The sequence below is a fragment of the Podarcis gaigeae genome (genome assembly GCF_964106915.1).
Source record: "Podarcis gaigeae genome assembly, chromosome: 6".
NCBI classification, from domain to species: domain Eukaryota; kingdom Metazoa; phylum Chordata; class Lepidosauria; order Squamata; family Lacertidae; genus Podarcis; species Podarcis gaigeae.
In genome coordinates, this window is record NC_139682.1 from 31,292,577 (window position 1) to 31,311,270 (window position 18,694).

An 18,694-nucleotide genomic window follows, 5' to 3' on the forward strand; every position below is an offset into this window, starting at 1 on the left:
TGTGAAATGTTTGGTTCATTGTTCTGTGGCTCGCAACAGTCCAGCCTATGTAACTTGAACAAATGCTTTTCTAATGCATCATAATAGAGAGAGGGTATGTACTAAGAATGTAGGAAGCTGATTAGAAAACTGATTAGAGAGACAGCCTTCTCCTCCATTACTTCGCCTAATCCTTTTTTAAACCATCCAAGTTGGTGGCCATCACTACTGCCTGTTGGAGTAAGTTCCATAGTTTAAATATGTGCTGTGTGAAGAAGTGCTTTCAAAAATCTGTCCTGAATCTTACAACATTCACCTCATTGGATGTCCACACGTTATTATGAATGGAAAATTAATGTTGTGTTGTTTCAAAGTGGAAACTTCTACTGTTTTCCCTTGCGTGCAATTTTGATTCATTTCTTTGGTTCAGGGAGAAACTTCAGTTGAAAGCAGTACCACAGAACCAGTGTGGAACGAACAGATCAGCTTCATTGAAATGTTTCCGCCTCTTGTCAGAAAAATAAAAGTCCAAATGTTGGATGATGCCAACATTGGAGATGTTGCCCTTGCCACACACTTTATTGATCTGCAGCAAATATCTGATCCTGGCAGAAATGGTGAGCCCCCTCAGAGCAGCAGGCACTTCTGAATGTTCAAATGATTCTTTCACTCATTGCCGATTGGTCTGGAGTGGGGTTTTTTGTTTTTAAATATTTTGATTATATCTTTAATCTTATATTCTTCCCTGTCCGGGGAATATATTTGAAGGATGGAATACATACAAGCATATAATAAATATTAATTTATGTACTACAGCTCAGCTGGCCGGGTATGCAAATATGTCCATCTCTGTGTGTGTAGAAGCACAAGTAGGGGAGATCTGATGGGACCCAAATCTAAGGCTGCATGTACACAATACAGTTAGAGCACTTTTAAAGCATATACCCGCAAATAATCATGGGAACTATAGTTTACCCCTCACAGAACTGTAATTCCCAGCACCCTTAACAAACTACAGTTTCCAAAATTTGGGTGTGTGTGCTTTACGTGTATGGTACGTAGGCAATCCATGGGATATGGCCACAGTCATTCCTGCTGAATTTTGTTTGGTTATAGCCAGTATCTAGGAGGGTCACCAAGAGTCTCTGCTCTGCTCTGCTCTGCTCCTTAGTGGGGAATGACATGTGTGAAATTCTGAACCAAATTCAGAAATGTCTTCCCACAGGCTTTAATCCCACCTTTGGCCCAACCTGGGTGAATTTATATGGATCACCCAAGAATTCTGCCCTGCGAGATGTGCACAAAGATCTCAATGAAGGTCTGGGTGAAGGCATATTCTATCGCGGGCGTCTTCTCATGGCCATTAGTGTGGAGATCTTTAGCACTATCCAGGCAGCAGAGAAAAAGCCTGTGGAAGCTCTCAAAGGTGCCCTAAGTAAGCTAAAGCTGAAGAAAAAGAGCAAAAAGGCCAAGGAGAAATCCAAAGCTTCTGTCAAAGAGCAGCAACGAAGCCAAGCTGAGGGTGACGTCCTGGAGGAGTCTGACCAGCCAAGTGAGGTGATTGTGGAGGTAGAGGACCTCCATCCTCTCCCAGATGTAAGTCTCATATTTAGATCTTAAAGCAAAGCTCTGGCTGTGTGCATTGCCTTCTTCTATACACACATATATGTTAATTCCAGAATAGAGATGAAACGTTTCCTGGACAGCTACAAAAGTAATATAATTGTCTCTTACAAAGGCACTATGTAAGACAAATGTACTATGTTGCAAGGTAGGTATAAGTTGAAATTCTGAAATCTTGAAATTGTAAGCATCTCTTTCACATTTCAAATTTAAAGAGTTGTGATAAATTGTTTCAAGACGCTTAAGCAAATACGTTGCCCCTCCAGATGTTTGACTCCAGCTCAAAGCCACTCTAGCCAGCATAGTCAAAGATAGTTCAACAACATCTGAAGGACCAAAGGTTTCCCCATCCCTGATCTAGCAGATAACGCTCCCCTTAGACTCTGTGGAAGAAAGGAAAGTGTTTGGTACACATGTGCTTTTACAGTAACTATGCAGCACTTTACAATTCATACAGTGTTTGCAATGGGAACAGTGAGCAGGTAGAGATGGTGATTATACAACAGAATTATATAGATAAGGACAAAGAGCTCTGACCTGCTCTATCATAGCGAAAAGGGCAAATGAAATGAGAAAAGCACCACACCCATGTCATAGAGCCTTCCCTTCCTGGTCTGGCTGCAAATCTAATAACATTTTATGAAATAAGTAAATATAGTAGGCTGCCTGACTTACAGTTCCAAGGAAGTTTTTTCTTTTTTCTTTTAATCAAAACAGCTATGGACCTTTGAAACTATAGACTTAGGCTCCAGCAAACGTTTCCCTCATTCTCTTTGAGCCATTGGCATGAGTCTGGAATGTCAATTAACCAGAGGGCAGGCTCAGCTTCTGAGATGCCTAGCATTTAGGCTGCACCAAACAAGCAAGTTAGGGGGAGTGAGCAAATGATGATTTTATTTTTTCATGGAGGATGATGACTTCAAAAATTGGACAAATGGGCGGACAAACAGGCAAGGGGCTCTTTGCCCCCAAAATGGGACAAACCCATATTTTAAGGGATGGGTGGCAACCCTACTTTTGGATAAAACAAACAACTGAGCTGTCTTGTATGACAGATTTCAGATGTGGGGTTAATGGGACTAAGGCAGGATACATGCCTCTATTTCTTTGTGTGTCTGTAGCTACCACTAGTTGCTGCTTAAGTCCCCTGAACAAAAGAAAGTGTCATATGGGTCCCATAATATTCTGGCCTTCACAGGCACTTGCATCCTTTACATATAAGGAAGACAGATCATCTAATGCATCGACTTCTGCATGAGTGTTCTTTTGCACTCAGAACTCTAGATCAAGTGGTTGACTTATTTCTCCAATATTCACATCTGTCAGGGGCTCAGGAGCAGAGGCACAGGGGAGAGAGGAAATGGAGAGCGAAGGGGAAGAATCTGAGGGCAGCGTAGGGGAGTATGACAGTGGCCCGAGAGATTCCATGAGCTTCTCCAGCGAATCAGAAGATTCCCAGAAGGGGGCGCCGATGGCCAGGGCAAGGGGGGTCCCAGGGGGGACGCACCAGAAGCAAGGGGCCAGCGGGGACTCCCAAAGCAGCAGCGGGAGGTCAGGACCAGCTCCCCCGCCAGAGTGTAGTGGGGGGGAAGAGTCCCATGTATCAGGGCCAGCGGTCTAGAGTTGAGACGTAGAGCTGCGCGCCGCGGCTTTGAAATCGAAACTGAACTTCAATAAAGACTTTTGTATATAACAACGAACTGGCGTTGGTCCTTTGTGAGCTGGGACCTCGGGCAGCTCTGACAACATCCTTCTCCCAAGATGATATCATCCATATACTGACCTGTAAAACAGAAACCGAGCTGAGCCAGCCAGTCATTAATCTAATCACCTATGGAACCTCACAGCTGTTTGCCCTTGTTTGTCTTGGGTGGCATTTGTATTAAGTGTGCTGTATTAAGACACAGTGAATTAACTTTGCCTTGACTCTTCAGTTAGAAAACAGCTTCCAGTTTTCCCCACCCAGCCTTCTCTTGGACGAGGAGAAACCCTACTACGGGTCTCTCTTTAGAGCCCAGCCCAAAGGGGCTATGAATAGGCCATGAATAAACCTGCAATACAAGCAATAGATGTGTGAAGCCTGAATTGGTGTCAATGTTTAGCAGCCATCACAAATCAGTACTTGGAATTTTCCGCAAGTTAGTTTTCTGAATCATTATTTGAGGGGGTCAATATTGTATACCTAGGCTGTCTCGAAACTATATTTCTTTGTTGTTGTTCAGAATTCCCTGGGAGTGAAAGAAGAATTCCTTCTCTTTGCCTCCTTCTTTGAGGTGACTATGATGGAGCCAGCAATAGGTAGCAAGCCTGTGAAGTTTGAGATCTCCATAGGTAAATTTGACATAGACTTGTGTTCACTTTAAAACAGTTTCTTCCCAATGCGTCTCCTTTTTTGTTTCTCTCTCATGCTTTCTATTCTCGTATTCTCTTATATAAATGCCCCTCTCTTTGTGACTACCTTGTACGCTTAGCTCTGCAACTACACCAAATATACAGCCTTGTCTGCAATAGGCCACAGTGAAATTGGCCAGGTTTGCAGCCTGGCACATTTTGTTTAAGGATTAGCACTCGCAAAATGGCTTGGAAAATGCCCCCAGTGGATTATCTCCACATGTAGTTGGCCCTATTTGCCTCTGCCTTCACTGTCATTGCTCTTAAAGCACCTGAGAAAGTGGAAGCTTTTGGTTACCCATGTAGGTATTTGTTCACTGTAAGTACAAGCAAGAGAACAGTCTAGGAAAATGGGAACTCATTGCTTTTACTCAGCTGAGGGATGGAAGGAACTGTCAGTTTGAGTTTTCTCAGTTTCTAATTTTTCCATAATTATTAATCTAACCACATTTTGCAGCAATTTGCAGACTTATTTGTTTATTTATTTTTAAAATCCTCATGGAGCCAGTGTGGTGTAGTGGTTAAGAGCGGTAGTCACGTAATCTGGTGAACCGGGTTCGTGTCTCCGCTCCTCCACATGCAGCTGCTGGGTGACCTTGGGCCAGTCACACTTCTTTGAAGTCTCTCAGCCCCACTCACCTCACAGAGTGTTTGTTGTGGGGGAGGAAGGGAAAGGAGATTGTTAGCCGCTTTGAGACTCCTGAAGGGGAGTGAAAGGCGGGATATCAAATCCAAACTCTTCTTCTTCTTCTTCATCAGTATTTTCATGTGAATTTATCCTAATAAACACATCTTTCTAAGCCATTTTAATGTACATTTTTTTTCAAAAAAAATATATTCCCCTAACATAATGCATGCTACTTTCACTAAAATCTTAATTTTTATGCAGTTTTTCCCAATATATGCATTTTTTGTAAGCAGTGTTTGGTTGGAGAACTGCATTGCAAAACTCGGAGAAATAAGAATTTTTAAGGAAAGCTGTGCTTTGGTTCTCATCAGTGTGAATTTGATAGGTTTGGCTTTTAATACAAACTGATTTGAATTTCTCCTGGCTCTCTAACTCAGACCATAGATTATAATATACTAGAGCATGCATGTTATGAACACAAGTTGTTAATGCTCCAGAGATATTTATAATATTATAAATTTATTTTTATAATTATATAACATTATAAATATGAAATGTTAATGAGAATAAAGAATAACTATACTCATCTTCAAGGGAACTATGGCAAAGCTGAAGAAGTGATGACCAAAATTTCCAAGAAAGATGAGAAGGGAGAAAAGAGTGAAGACAAGCAACCTTTGCTGGAACCCAGTTCAGATGATGAGCTGGATATTGAAGTCATAGCACCAAGTACACCTTTGCTTGATAAATCTATGACTGAGAACCTAAGACCTGAACCCACTGAATATGACAAGTAATTACTCTTCATACTCTTAGCCCTGTTTGTGTCTTCATGTTCGTTCATTCGTTTCTAATATAGTACATTCAAAAAATTATGCTGAGGCATTCGTCTGAACACCTGAGTGCAAAACTGTATAAGGGGACAGAAACACACTCACAAGTTTTGCTCCCCAATGTCATTGCATACATCATCTCCCCGAACTTCCTTATTGCATAGAACTTTATAAGCCCTTCTGATCAGGAAAGCCTTTTAATTATTACTGTACTATCCAGTAAGGAACTATTCAATGCTACTATCTAATTTTGGCATGGGAAAGTGGAATGGATTTTCATCTATGTCAAATTTGTGTAGCAGAAACACAGCTTTCTATATTTCTGTACTTTGGCACTGCTTTTTTTAAAGAAAGAAAACATCATGGGGAAAAGCAGTTCTTTATCCTGTAAAGGCACCCCTACTGATATTAGGGAGTGGGTGGTGCTGTGGTTTAAACCACTGAGCTTCTTGAGCTTGCTGATCAGAAGGTTGGTAGTTCAAATCCATGCGACGGGGTGAGCTCCTGTTGCTCTGTCCCAGCTCCTGCCAACCTAGCAGTTTGAAAGCATACCAGTGCGAGTAGATAAATAGGTACCACTCCAGCAGGAAGGTAAATGGCGTTTCCGTGCGCCAGAAGCGCTTTAGTCATGCTAGTCACATGACCCAGAAAGCTGTCTGCAAACAAACGCCAACTCCCTCGGCCTGAAGCGAGATGAGTGCCACACCCCATAGTCACCTTTGACTGAATTTAACCATTCAGGGGTCCTTTACCTCACCTTTGACTGAATTTAACCATTCAGGGGTCCTTTACCTTACTGATATTATATATCTGAGTATAACTCTTGCATGCAGACAGTTGTTAGCTATTAGTAGAAGGTTTGTAAAATTTCTCTGTTTGCTGCTCTTAGCTCTTACAGCTGCGTGCCAATGCTGCATGAGAAGCCCTGTGTGTATGTTTGGAGCTACTGGGAAGATTATACCTGGAGACTCTGTAATTCCAACTGGATTGTCAAAATAGCAGAGCGTTTGGTAAAGTATTGCCCTACCTTTAAAGGCTCTGTCAATCCCTGATACTTTTTTCCTGATATACTTGTTTTATTTGCACCACACATCCTTAACTGGACTGAGAAAAAGCATGATTGAGATTAGATTCAGAGTACTCTCAGCTCTGTTCCTGATGAATGATGCCATCCTTGCTGCTTATATATGAGATACTTACTTTGTTATCTTTGGAATTCCTTACACCAGGAAGTATGTATGGCCCCTGCACTTCCAACTTTTAAGGAGATCTTTCCCCCCTGCTTTGTTTAGCTTTTCTATTGAACTCTGTTGATTTTATACTGACTTGTATTCCCCACCTCCATCTCTGAGCGGTGCGAGATTCCAGGCGCTTACCCAGGATTCATGTTTCCTTTTGGAAATGAGGTACAGCAGAGACTGTGTTGTCTTTATCATATATGGCTTATTTACACATATATACAACCTTAGTCTTCAGTGGAGGGGTTCACTGCATCTGCACCCCAAAAAGGTCTTGTTTCTCCCACAGCTGCAGCCTTCGATTCAAACAGAAATCAAACATTGCTCTGACTCTCTCTCCAGCTTGCTTCTTTTCTTCTAGCTTACATCATTGCAAATCAACTCTGACTCCCCCCCCCCCAGCTAACCATGAGCTGGGGAGGGGCCACACCCATTTGCCATATCACACAGAGCTCCTTTCCTTTGTTTCCATTAATAGCTCATCATCCAGGCCATCACTTCAACACAGGAAGCTAGCCTGGCTTATATTTTAACACTAGCAGGATCCCAGTGGGTGGGAGGGTAACTGCATACAGTACAGTCTATGCATACAGTAAACTCATAACAATATTTTAGAAATGTGGCAGTTGCCAATTGTTTTAGCTCTTGGCTTGCTTTAATTGCTGTTACAAAGCTTTGCCCACAACTGCAATGTGAGTTAGGCCAGTGGTTTCTGCAAGCACCTCCCTTTTCTTTTAAATCTGGCCAGAGAGAAAACCCAGAGGTATGGGTTGAATAACTTCATGGACAAGTTAATTACCAGCTGGATTCTTCCTCCTTATGCATGTGAGAACAGCTTGCTTTAATCATTTCCCCCCTTCAGCACAATTATGTAGTGTAATAAATGAACACTTCAAGAACATAGGAGAATACATGTTGCTTCTGGGACTGATATCATTATTGTATTTGCCGTAACAGGAACATGGACTAGAAGAGGTGGAGAAGCTCCTGAGGAGACCAAGATCAAAGGCAGATGAGAGGCTTCGGCAGGTGCTAGAGGAGTTTGTAGCTGGATGTAGGTTAGTACTACATATTTGATTTCTTTTCACATAAAGCTGGCTTTTAAGCTCCCTCAGCCACAGATAATTGCAATCATCTTGAAATAATATCCTGGAGTCCAAGAACCACAAATCCTAGAAGCTAAAAGGGAGAAAGAGGCAACCCTCAGACCATCTTGTAGGTACAGTACAAACCCATGTGTGGTTTGGGTTGTTGACTATGGTGCTTAATCCACAGGTCAGCATTTTGATCCAAGCATGGGTCCAAGCGAGGTGAAATGGGAAAGTTCACTCCAAAATGCAGAGTAAACCGGAATCATCCCTAACCCTTTATTAAATTCAGCTCATGTTTTCATGTGATATGTGTAGCTACAGCCTGTGTGGTATGTGTGTGCTACTGTCATGAGCTCAGAACTCACAGCTTCTCTGATTCCAGGCAGTATTCTCTTAACGTGGACAAAAAGCCCATGGCCCGTCCAAACAACCTTGATCGTTGCCGGATGAAATCTCTCCCACAAAACATTGTAAGTCATGTGATCAAGCTGTGTGCATGCACTCTTGAGGAGCAGAAAGGAATCTGAATGTTCCATGTGACAACAAATACTCTGACCTTCATCTAGCCCAATGTAAACATGGAACCCTCATTGTGTTGCCAGGTTCAGTGACTATCAGAGTTTCCCCAGATCAGTGCATACCTTTGAAACCCATTGGCGAGGTGGATCTAGATTACCAATTGGCATCCATTCATGTAGCAATTAATTATTCATAGAGAGACTCTCCCCTCCCCCACTTACAGCTACTAATTGTACTTGCTGAAAAAAATATCGCAAGGGAGAAATAAATCATAGGAACCCCACATAATCAGGCTGCAGCCAGGTCCTACTTGAAAACATATGTGTCTCTCTAATAAGTAGAATCTGCTTGTCAAAGGAACAACTCATCAGAGGACCTGAAAAAGTTCCAAGCAAGGAATAACTGCCTCCTTATTCTGAACACTTTGGCTTATTCTTTTTATGCTTTATCCTGCCTCTCTTCCTTGTTTTGTTTCCTTTTAACCCTTGGTATCAGTGCATGGCCTCCATCCTTCCCCTTGCTGCATTCTGCCTTGACTGTTCCATCCCATACTATTCTCTCCTTACTGCTCCATTCCCCGAGTTCAAACTCAGGGCCCCTCCAGATGTCTTTTTTACTGTGCATTAATTATTATTTGTCCTCATGATGGTATTGGGGCAGTCATACGTGATCCCACCTAGAGAGGCCCTTTCTCTGAGTGAAATAAACATTTCTAAAATTACAGTAGTACTTTCTACTTATGAAAACACAAATTCCTCAGCAATCTACAGCTTAGAGCTATAGAATTTGGAGATTCTCTGCTATGGGCAGTTTGCAAGGAGGTGTGGGAGAGCAGAAGAAGGGATTCACCCTTTGATGGAGGGAAAAAGAAGATGGGACCTCTCAGCCTGGTTCCCTATGTGGTTAAATTCATGGTTAGAAGATGCGATCTTTTTGTCTTCAGATACTATATGCAAAACAGGGGATGCGCATAAGAAGGCGCCTGACTCGCACCAATGTCAAGGAGAAAGTAAATGAGACAAAGATAATATTGTCAAAGCTGCGCTTCCTGGCTAAAGAGGTATGTAATTGCAGGTGTGGGAATGCAATCAGGTTTGGGAGCTCCTATACTTTATACATTAAAAGCTGGGTAGCTCAAGCAACTGAGAAAGGAAACACTGCACCAGAGAGCATGATATTCTAGTAATACCCTAGAATCCTTAGAATTTCTGTTTATGTTTTGAAAGAAGAAAGCAAACAGGTTTCTAGTCCTTTTGGTAGTGGGGTGGGGAGAAATATGAGTGCATGTGGGAAATTCAGTGTGATGCTTTCCAAACCAAAAGGTGTATGGATGGTGCATGAAAGGATCAAGGGTTAAGATGAATTTGAAGAAGCTCAGCTCCCACTCTGGTCCCTACATCTGTTGCCTCTGCCCATGAATCACACCTTCCTTCACTTCTCGGTCTCAAACAAAAAGTTCCATTTAAAACAAAAAACAAAAACTCAACTCTTCCTCCCCACAGATAAGGGAAAATAATGTTTGCACTTTAAAAAAAAGTAAGCTAGTTTTATTTCAGCTTTCCCTCTCATTCCCGCCCCCAGCCCCAATGTCCTATCCCTGATGTCCTGATCTGGATGTTTAGCAACAACAAGCGTGTCGCATACACTCGGATCCCTGCCCAACACATGCTTTATGCAGTGGTAGAAGAGGAGAAAGGCAAGGACTGTGCCAAGATACAAACGGTCTTTCTCAAGGTGGGTGCTCACCATTTTTGCTCATTAAATTTCTGTTGCATGCACCTGACCCTCCAAGCAACAAGAGACTCTAGGGGTTCCAGCACTTACTTAACAATGGTTCAGTTTCCTTGGAACAACAACAACAACAACTTGATTATTTATACCCCTCACATCTGTCTGGGTTTCCCCAGCCACTCTGAGCAGCTTCCAGCACATATAAAAACAAAACAAAAAACAAAACAAAACATTTCTTAAAATTCCTGATACAGTGCTACAGTGGTACCTCGGGTTAACTACTTAATTCGTTCTGGAGGTCTGTTCTTAACCTGAAACTGTTCTTAACCTGAAGCACCACTTTAGCTAATGGAGCCTCCTGCTGCCGCCGCGCCGCGGGAACATGATTTCTGTTCTCATCCTGAAGCAAAGTTCTTAACCCAAGGTACTATTTCTGGGTTAGCGGAGTCTGTAACCTGAAGTGTATGTAACCTGAAGCGTATGTAACCCGCAGTACCACTGTATTGGAATGGTCAATGGAGACTAGTATCTTTAGGATATATGGTGTTATTTACACATATATACAACCTGAGCATAGGCTAGAGGGGCTCCACAGCTCTTGCCTCCCCATTAGGTTCCTAGGGAGAGCCCCAGGCCATAGTTTTGGGATCTAGCATAGAGCAAGATAAAGCCTCTGTGTCTCCAGCTTCCAGCACCAGCCACAAACTCACACACTCAAAACCCCCTCTTGGCCTATTGCTCTCCCTCTTAGGGTGGCATAGCATCCCGACAGGTGAGGAGAGAAAAGGCCCATCCTTTTGTTCCTATGCAACAGGGCAACCTCTTTTGACACATAAATGGCAGGTTTTCTCTCATAGATTCTAACTTCACATACACAGGATCATAGGTTTGGAAGGGACCCATGTTTATCACCCAGACAGACACCCCCACACACACACACTTAGAACATTGCTTTATGTGTGGAAGCAGACCTAATCATTTATTTCATGCTTTTACTATATCAGCACTTCTTGCCCTCACCATATTTTAACTAAAAAATATTATTTGGGGCTTAAAGGTTCCAGGGTCACGGAGTGGTGACATCTTTGCAAAACTGGAAATCTACATGTGGCTTGGGGTAACTAAATATGTGAAGAACAGCACTGCAGAGCTACCAGAGGAGTTCAAACCAATATATGATAAGGCTGTGCAGGCTGCAAGGATTCCAGCGTACATCCCACCCAGTCAGCTCAACAGAGATGGTAAGCCCAATTTCTTTTTGTTACCTCCCAGTCTTTTCAGAAATGAAAAGATATCAAAACTCAAAACTAGCACAGGATGGAAGATTCTAATGTAAGGGTAGCCAGATGTTGTTGGACTCCAACTCCCATCAGCCCTAACCGTCGTGGCCGGTTGTACAAGGCTGTGGCACAGCTGATTGATGGCAGTGATCCTGTCCCATTCCAATAAACAGCAGTGACACCAGTGCTAGGAGAGCAGCTCCACCTTATCACACATGCCACTATTGTCAAACGCCTTAGTGAGATAAGAACCTGCAATATACATTCATGCCACACAGAACTGAATATTTTTGATAAGTTACTGTTCAGCAATTTCATACCAGAGTGAAGAAATACAGCCTCTGATATGTTAAAGGAAGACTCCTTAGTGAGCTCACTGCTAACATCACCTCATCACTCAAGAGTGTGTGTGTGTGTGTGTGTGTGTGTGTTTGTGTGTGTGTGTGTTACCTTAGCTCAGTTGGCAGGTGTATGTTTGTGTTACACACACAAACATATACCTGCCAACTTAGTTAACGTAGCATTCACTGGATCTGAAGTGGATCCCGGTCCATGAAAGCTTGTACCACCATAATAAATTAGTCAGTTATTCAAAGTGCTGAAAACAGCAATGATTCACATCAAAGTCCTACCTAATGTGTGAGCCTCACACATGGCTTTCATCTTGGAAAGCTGATAGGTGCATTTTGCTTTTTGCAGACTTCAGTTACTTTCAGCTGCGAGCCCATTTGTACCAGGCTCGGGGGATTCTCCCAGCTGATGAAAATGGCCTTTCTGATCCATTTGCAAAAGTGGTGTTTTCAACTCAGTGCCAGACTACATGTGTAAGTGTATTTGCAGCAGACTTGTGAGTAAACACATTTGATAGCCCAGGTGAATATTGAAATGGTCCAAGATAGAGGTGGGGAAACACTCAGGGAGATGTTTTTGTTTGTGTTTTAGTGGAGAAATGGTGTTATAGATGTGGATAAAATTAAGAAATGCCATTTTGGTTATTTTTGGTATGAAGGGAGAAATAGAAGCTGCAAAGGGTAGCCTAGCCAAGCTAGGGCTATTAAAGAAACAATAGAGAGCCAAACTTCTTGCCCCAGGTGTGACCAGAGAATGGGGATTTGGAAGGTTGCCAGTGTAACTGTTGGGGGGGGGAGAGCAAGGGGTTACCGGGAGAAAGAAAGAAGAAGAAGAAGAGGGGAGAACCATCTTTGGAGTGTGCTGACTGCAGCCAGCTTGTGCTGCTGCCTCTTTGAATGTCTATGCCATAAGATCAGGACACCCTCCATGCAGACTAAAGGTGTAAATAGGTGAATAAACCATATTTCTTAAAGCACGACAGTCTCTGCCATGTCTTCGATTCTCCAAAGGGACATAGACCCTGTATGTGTGCCTGTGGCCCCATAAGCTCTTGCCACTGCTTGATAGAGAGAGGGGCAGGTACCAGGCTTTTGTAACAATAGTAAAAGATTATAAGAGTCCTGTTGGATGAGACCAATGGCCCATCTAGTCCAGCACTCTGTTTCCAGGTTGCTCAACCTGATACCCATGAAAAGCCCACAAGCAGAATGGAAGGGAAATGGTTAAGCAGTCCTTCCCTTTACAGTGGTACCTCGGGTTAAGTACTTAATTCGTTCCGGAGGTCCGTTCCTAACCTGAAACTGTTCTTAACCTGAAGCACCACTTTAGCTAATGGGGCCTCCTCCTGCTGCTGCTGTGTCGCCGGAGCACGATTTCTGTTCTCATCCTGAAGCAAAGTTCTTAACCTGAGGTACTATTTCTGGGTTAGCGGAGTCTGTAACCTGAAGTGTATGTAACCCGAGGTATCACTGTACTTAATTTCATAGACTCCTGGGGCAGCTTTTGTTTTAAAAAGTAAATTGGGTGAAAGATATACATGACTGTGGATTGCATGGGTCTAGCCTGATCCTAAAGGAGCTGTTTAAAAAGCAGCTTTAATCTCTGTTAATTCAGATCTTGGAAGAGACACTCAGCCCAATGTGGAATGAATTACTTCTGTATGACCAGCTCATTATCGATGGAAAGAAGGAAGACTTGAAGACAGAGACTCCAATTGCTGTTGTCAATATCTTTGACTACAATAAATTTGTAAGTTTGAACATACAAACTCTCACCTGTTTTGTGTGGCTGTAAATTTTTATTTTGCTGCAATAGCTTATCAGGGACCAGGAACTCACATAGGCCATAACTCCACTTTCCTGCAGAAGCAATTCAGAATTGTTTGGGAACCACTGGCAGGTTGAAGGAATAATATACATGGCATGTTGCAGAAAAACCTACACCAATACAGTTGATCTAGTCAAGCACTTGGGTGGGCTGAATGTGCATACTGTACTAATCTAGTTCCTAATCTAAACAATGAGTGGGGGAGAGGTTAAGTCACTCTAGCAGCAGGCTTGCTGGGCAGTGCTCAGTTGTGTGAACTTTCTCCATGAGTAAAGTAAAAAGCAGAGGCAGGATTGTGATACAGTGAAGAAGGAGGCAAGGGAGCTCATTGCTCTTAGATACAAAGGGTGCTGCAGTGTGGGTAAAATGCCCATCATTGGATCTAATGGGAAACTGAGTTCCTGAAATAATGTTTCTTGCCATATCTGATAGCTGCTTCCTCTTCTCTCCAGGGCTCGCCTGTGTTCCTTGGCCGAGCCTTTGTTACACCACTGGTGAAGCTGGTAGATGAGCCATACAGCAAACCTGCTCTCCAGTTTTTTGACATTTACAAGGGACACAAAGCAGCTGGGGAATTAATTGCTGTCTTTGAGCTGATTGAACTGGATTATAGTGGCTACTTAGAGGTAAGTGGGTTCATTGCCACCTCATGGCTACAGGGATGTGTTTGGCAGCTCGAATAAGTTGTGAACAACCTGCGAATAGTCTCATAATTAAAAAAAATAAATGGTCCAAATCTCATGTAACAGTAAAGTTTTGTGCTGATGAGCTGGACTGAGCTTAAGTGAAACCTCATGGACATGTGCTCCATTACCTCATCCTGTGCAGTACTGGAGGACTTTGCCAATGTTTCATTTCATTGTAATTAGGGATTGGGGAGAAATCTGTTTCAGTTTGCATTTAAAGGCAAATCTATTGCATTCACACTTTCCACATGAACCAAAACACAACCATCCTTCAACACTCCCCCTTCTCCAAATTTTGCAATGCAGTTCTCCAGCCAAGAAATGTGTGCAAAAATGTATACACTGGTATAAAATGTATTAGTATTTATTATAATGCATTTATTAGTGAAACTAACATACAAAATGTGTCATATTTGCTTGCAGTGATGTGCATATTAGGCAAAATATCATACGGACATCTCTATTGTGAGGACTTTTTAAAAAAAGAAATTGCAAATGGAAATGTGGAGAAATGATTGGAGTAAGGAGAAACAGAAAGACACCAACACTGATAGATGTACTTATCCCTAACTGTAATTTAATTTTGCCTTGTGTGTAAACCAGGGATTGTGATTTATCATAAACTCTGGCTAGTTAAACAAGCCTGCTTCATATTTCCTGGTTTGATGTTGGCTTGTTTTAAAACTAACCAGAATTTGTGATAATTTCACAGGTTCATCATGTTCTCCTAGTAGAGGGGCCTTGTGTTTTAGAGCAGGATCCTGAAGCATTGATGGGAAAGAATTTTATGGAAAGACTTGAAACGAGACAGGTAGTGCCCAAGTGCCTTTCAGTATATAACCAATGACCATCTCTCACTGCTGACCACCGACAACCAGTGCTGTTCATACATCTGGGATTAGAGGGGAAAGGCTTGACAGCTTTCACTTTAGAAAGTGAGGATTGGTTATGATGATAATTGGTGGATAAATTGACAGGTGGGCATTTAAGTCTACATAGCTATAGAGAAGACTTTAAAATTGTTGTTCTGTGCTGTCCAGCCATCCGTGCCTAGTGATGTAGAACCCAAGGAGCCGGAATATCTGGGAGACCCCCGTTCTGGACGATTCATTATCCCTGAAGGTATCCGACCAATCCTTAAAGAGTTTCGTATAGAGGTAACATTATTTGTTCTTCTTTTAGTAAAGAATTTATTTAACCTAACCATTTTGTTTTTAATCTGTTCAAATACATCAGTATTATAGGGATTCTCCCCCTTACATATTGACATGATGGTTATTTTTAATCATTCTTAATATGTTATTGCAATTATCATATTAATTGTTGCTCATTTAGCATGTTGTATGAGCCAATTTGGGCGCAATTTTGTGAAAAAGCAGCAAGGAAATAAACAGAGGAGAGAATGAAGGAATCTAGCTTGACACACAGTAACTAAGAATGCAATCCAAATTCCCTTTGCATCAGGCTGTGGGAGGGATTGGATGGAGGTCTCTCCACCAGTGTTACTCCAATAGCACAGAACTCTCTGTTCTGCCCACCAAATGTGTGGGTGAGTGAAAATGCTGCTGGTGGGATCCTTGCTGGTGGTGTTCTGGGGCAGAGATTAACTGAGGCCACAACCATCATGTGTTTTCATGAGGTCTAATCCACGCCCAATCACTACATCAGCTCCAAATGGCACAGAGATTTGCCTACTCCCCTGCCTTCTGTCCAGGCCAGCACCATCACCGTGTTAAGTCCTCAGCTGGGTTTGGCCTGCAACCGTAGGCTAATTTGCAACAAACAGAGAACAGGAGAGAGTAGGTGGGTGTGATATAGGTCTGTTAATCTAGAATGCATCTGTGAGTGGGCATTGGGAAAGGTGCTTCAGTGGTTTTTGAGAAGAGGACCATTTTAGAGAAGGACCCTGTATGGAGTACCCAGAAGAGTCAACTCTTCTGCTTTCTTTCTTTTTTTAGATCTTGTTTTGGGGCCTGAGAGATCTGAAGCGTGTGAACTTGTTTGAGGTTGACCAGCCACAGGTGATCATTGAATGTGCTGGGAAGAAAGTGGAATCTGAAGTGATTACAGTGTACAAAGAGAACCCAAATTTCAATGAACTTGTCAAATTTGTTGATGTGGTGAGTAAGAGGCAGATGTCAAAAGACTAGGATCGCCTTCCATTACCTGATTAACAAAACCAGAGTTGTACGGCAGTAATTTAGAAACTCCCATTATCTTGAGTCAGCCTCCATATTGTATATATTTCTGCTAAATAATGTTCCCATCCACTGAGAACCTTTGAGGTTTCCGTGTGCTTGATTATCAGTAGAAATGGCTGAGCAACAACCTGAATGTTGCTGAATGACTGATACTTTGGTCTTGAGCAGAGCTGTAGAATTCTGCTATCATAGCTGTGGAAGCTCCAGTGATGGAACAACCTGCTCCTCTTGAAAGGCCATGTCACAATAAAAAAGATGCATTAAAAATACCACTAAAACATACATGCAAACATGCAACCCAACCAGTATATGTGATTAATGCCTGAATTGATTACTTATAGCAGCTTTGGATTTATTTCTGATATTTTGACTCTTAATCCATACCTTTTACTTGACTTGACCTCCCTTCCTAATGTTGCCAGGGTTGATGTGAAACATTCACAGTATCTTGTTGAACTAGGATATAGAACCATCCCACCAGTTATCAAATCACTTTATACAGTAAATAATCTTATTTGGGACCTTATATTAACTGCTGACCAAGATTACTAATTCAGTTTACTGTTTTAATTTCTGTTGTCATTGCTGGGCTGTTTTAAAAGGATTGCTTTATTGTATACTTTATTCATGGATCAAAACAAAAAAAATTGCTTCCAGTAGCACCTTAAAGACCAACTAAGTTAGTTCTTGGTATGAGCTTTCGTGTGCATGCACACTTCTTCAGATACCAAGTGTGCTTCAGATACCAAGAAGCTACTGGAAGCAATTTTTTTTGTTTTGACTATGGCAGACCAACACGGCTACCTATCTTTATTCATGGATGTTAGTTTTAACTGCATTGTTTTATTGGGTACAGGCAACTCCCTGTTTGTGCGGGGGCTGCATGCCAGGTCATTGCACATGTCAGTGGTTAAGCATAAGCTCATTCTGCCGCCCCCCTGCCCCTGTTCTGCCCCCTTCAGTCGTGTGTCAATTGGATGCACGCAAAATGGTTGCTGCCTGTATTTTGATCCTGGTGTATTTTAAATTTTTCTGCATATTAACAATGTTGTGCTATATGTATGTGTGCTTTGTACACTGCTTAGAAGTCATCTGGGCATCAAGCAATGTATAGTCAGTAAATGACTAATAATGAATAAATAATCTGCTTTGTGGCACCTGATTGTATTCCACAGGAGCTTCCAGAGCAGGTGTACTTGCACCCACCTCTCAGTATCTTCGTGGTGGAAAAGAGGGCCTTTGGACGCTCTGTCATGGTGGGAACTCACATAGTTTCCCATATTATGAAATTTGCTCCTAAAGAGCTAGATGAGTTGGAAGAGGAAGATGACAGCCCATCCAAAAGTGAGTCTTTAGAATCCCAACTCCTTTAAGGGACCTTTCAATGGGGTGGAATTGTGTGAGGGTCAAGTTAGGGTTTTATGTGCTGGGATTTAACATTTGCAGAGTGTGACACCCTGCACATGGCATTGGACTAGAGCTACTCTGCTGCTCATGGCCATATCTAATTTCTTGGCATTCCTATGCCAGAAGGTCAAAGCCAAGGCAGAAAACATTCAAAGCACCATGCTTTGAAAGAAAAATCTAAGTCGAGCACGGTAGCAAGACTGTGCAAACAACCTAAGCTTCAGTATTTCTCCATTTTGCTTTTTTAATATCGTATCAGAGTCAGATTGTATTATTTCCACCTAAAACCCATGCTGTGAACATATAGAGACTGTATTTCATGAAGGAGTTTTAAGATGAGTCAGGCCAGTGGTACATCTAAATGCAACATCCTTTCTCTTTGTTAGTTAATTAGAGGAAAGTTGTGGGTGCGTGGCAAAGGGCAGGGCCACACCATACAATTAAAGCATATTAAACACACATTTAAAGCATATGGCTTCGCCCAAAGAATCCTGAGAGGTATAGTTTGTTAAGGGTGTTGGGAATTGCAGCTCAGGGAGGTTGAAACTAGTGTTCCCAGAAATCTTTGGGGGGAGTTGTGTGCTTTAAATTTGCACTGAATGTGCTTTAAATGTATGGCGTGGGTTAGTAAAGCAGAAATGATTCAGCAGGTGAAGGCATGTATTCATACTAAAGTATACAATTTATACTGTTTTCTTACAGCACGGAAAGCCTCACGGCCGAAAATCTCCAAATCGGTTCTGAATCTTGGTGCAGCTGCTGGGAAGACGGTGATAAACATTGGTGCAGCTGCTGGTCAGACAGTAATAAATATTGGTGCAGCTGCTGGAGACATAGGTAGCAAAGTAAATCCCCTTAAGCTTGCAAAGGTGAGTGCAGCAATTGGATGGTCACAGATTCTGCTATTAG

At 42.2% G+C, this 18,694-nt stretch overlaps 1 protein-coding gene across 2 annotated transcripts in view; it reads left to right on the forward strand.

The window, feature by feature from the left end:
• LOC310848018 (fer-1-like protein 4) overlaps positions 1-18,694 on the forward strand; it is a 55,935-nt gene that overhangs the window by 19,490 nt on the left and 17,751 nt on the right. For both annotated transcript variants that reach the window (XM_083746443.1, XM_083746442.1), the window contains exons 14-30: positions 410-596; positions 1,205-1,575; positions 3,825-3,933; positions 5,216-5,414; positions 6,344-6,464; positions 7,650-7,750; positions 8,166-8,253; positions 9,246-9,362; positions 9,884-10,036; positions 11,091-11,274; positions 12,013-12,137; positions 13,279-13,413; positions 13,944-14,117; positions 15,218-15,334; positions 16,136-16,297; positions 17,554-17,722; positions 18,488-18,654. In XM_083746443.1, coding sequence (XP_083602569.1) covers positions 410-596; positions 1,205-1,575; positions 3,825-3,933; positions 5,216-5,414; positions 6,344-6,464; positions 7,650-7,750; positions 8,166-8,253; positions 9,246-9,362; positions 9,884-10,036; positions 11,091-11,274; positions 12,013-12,137; positions 13,279-13,413; positions 13,944-14,117; positions 15,218-15,334; positions 16,136-16,297; positions 17,554-17,722; positions 18,488-18,654 — 2,679 coding nt within the window. The remainder of the gene's footprint in view (positions 1-409; positions 597-1,204; positions 1,576-3,824; positions 3,934-5,215; positions 5,415-6,343; positions 6,465-7,649; positions 7,751-8,165; positions 8,254-9,245; positions 9,363-9,883; positions 10,037-11,090; positions 11,275-12,012; positions 12,138-13,278; positions 13,414-13,943; positions 14,118-15,217; positions 15,335-16,135; positions 16,298-17,553; positions 17,723-18,487; positions 18,655-18,694) is intronic.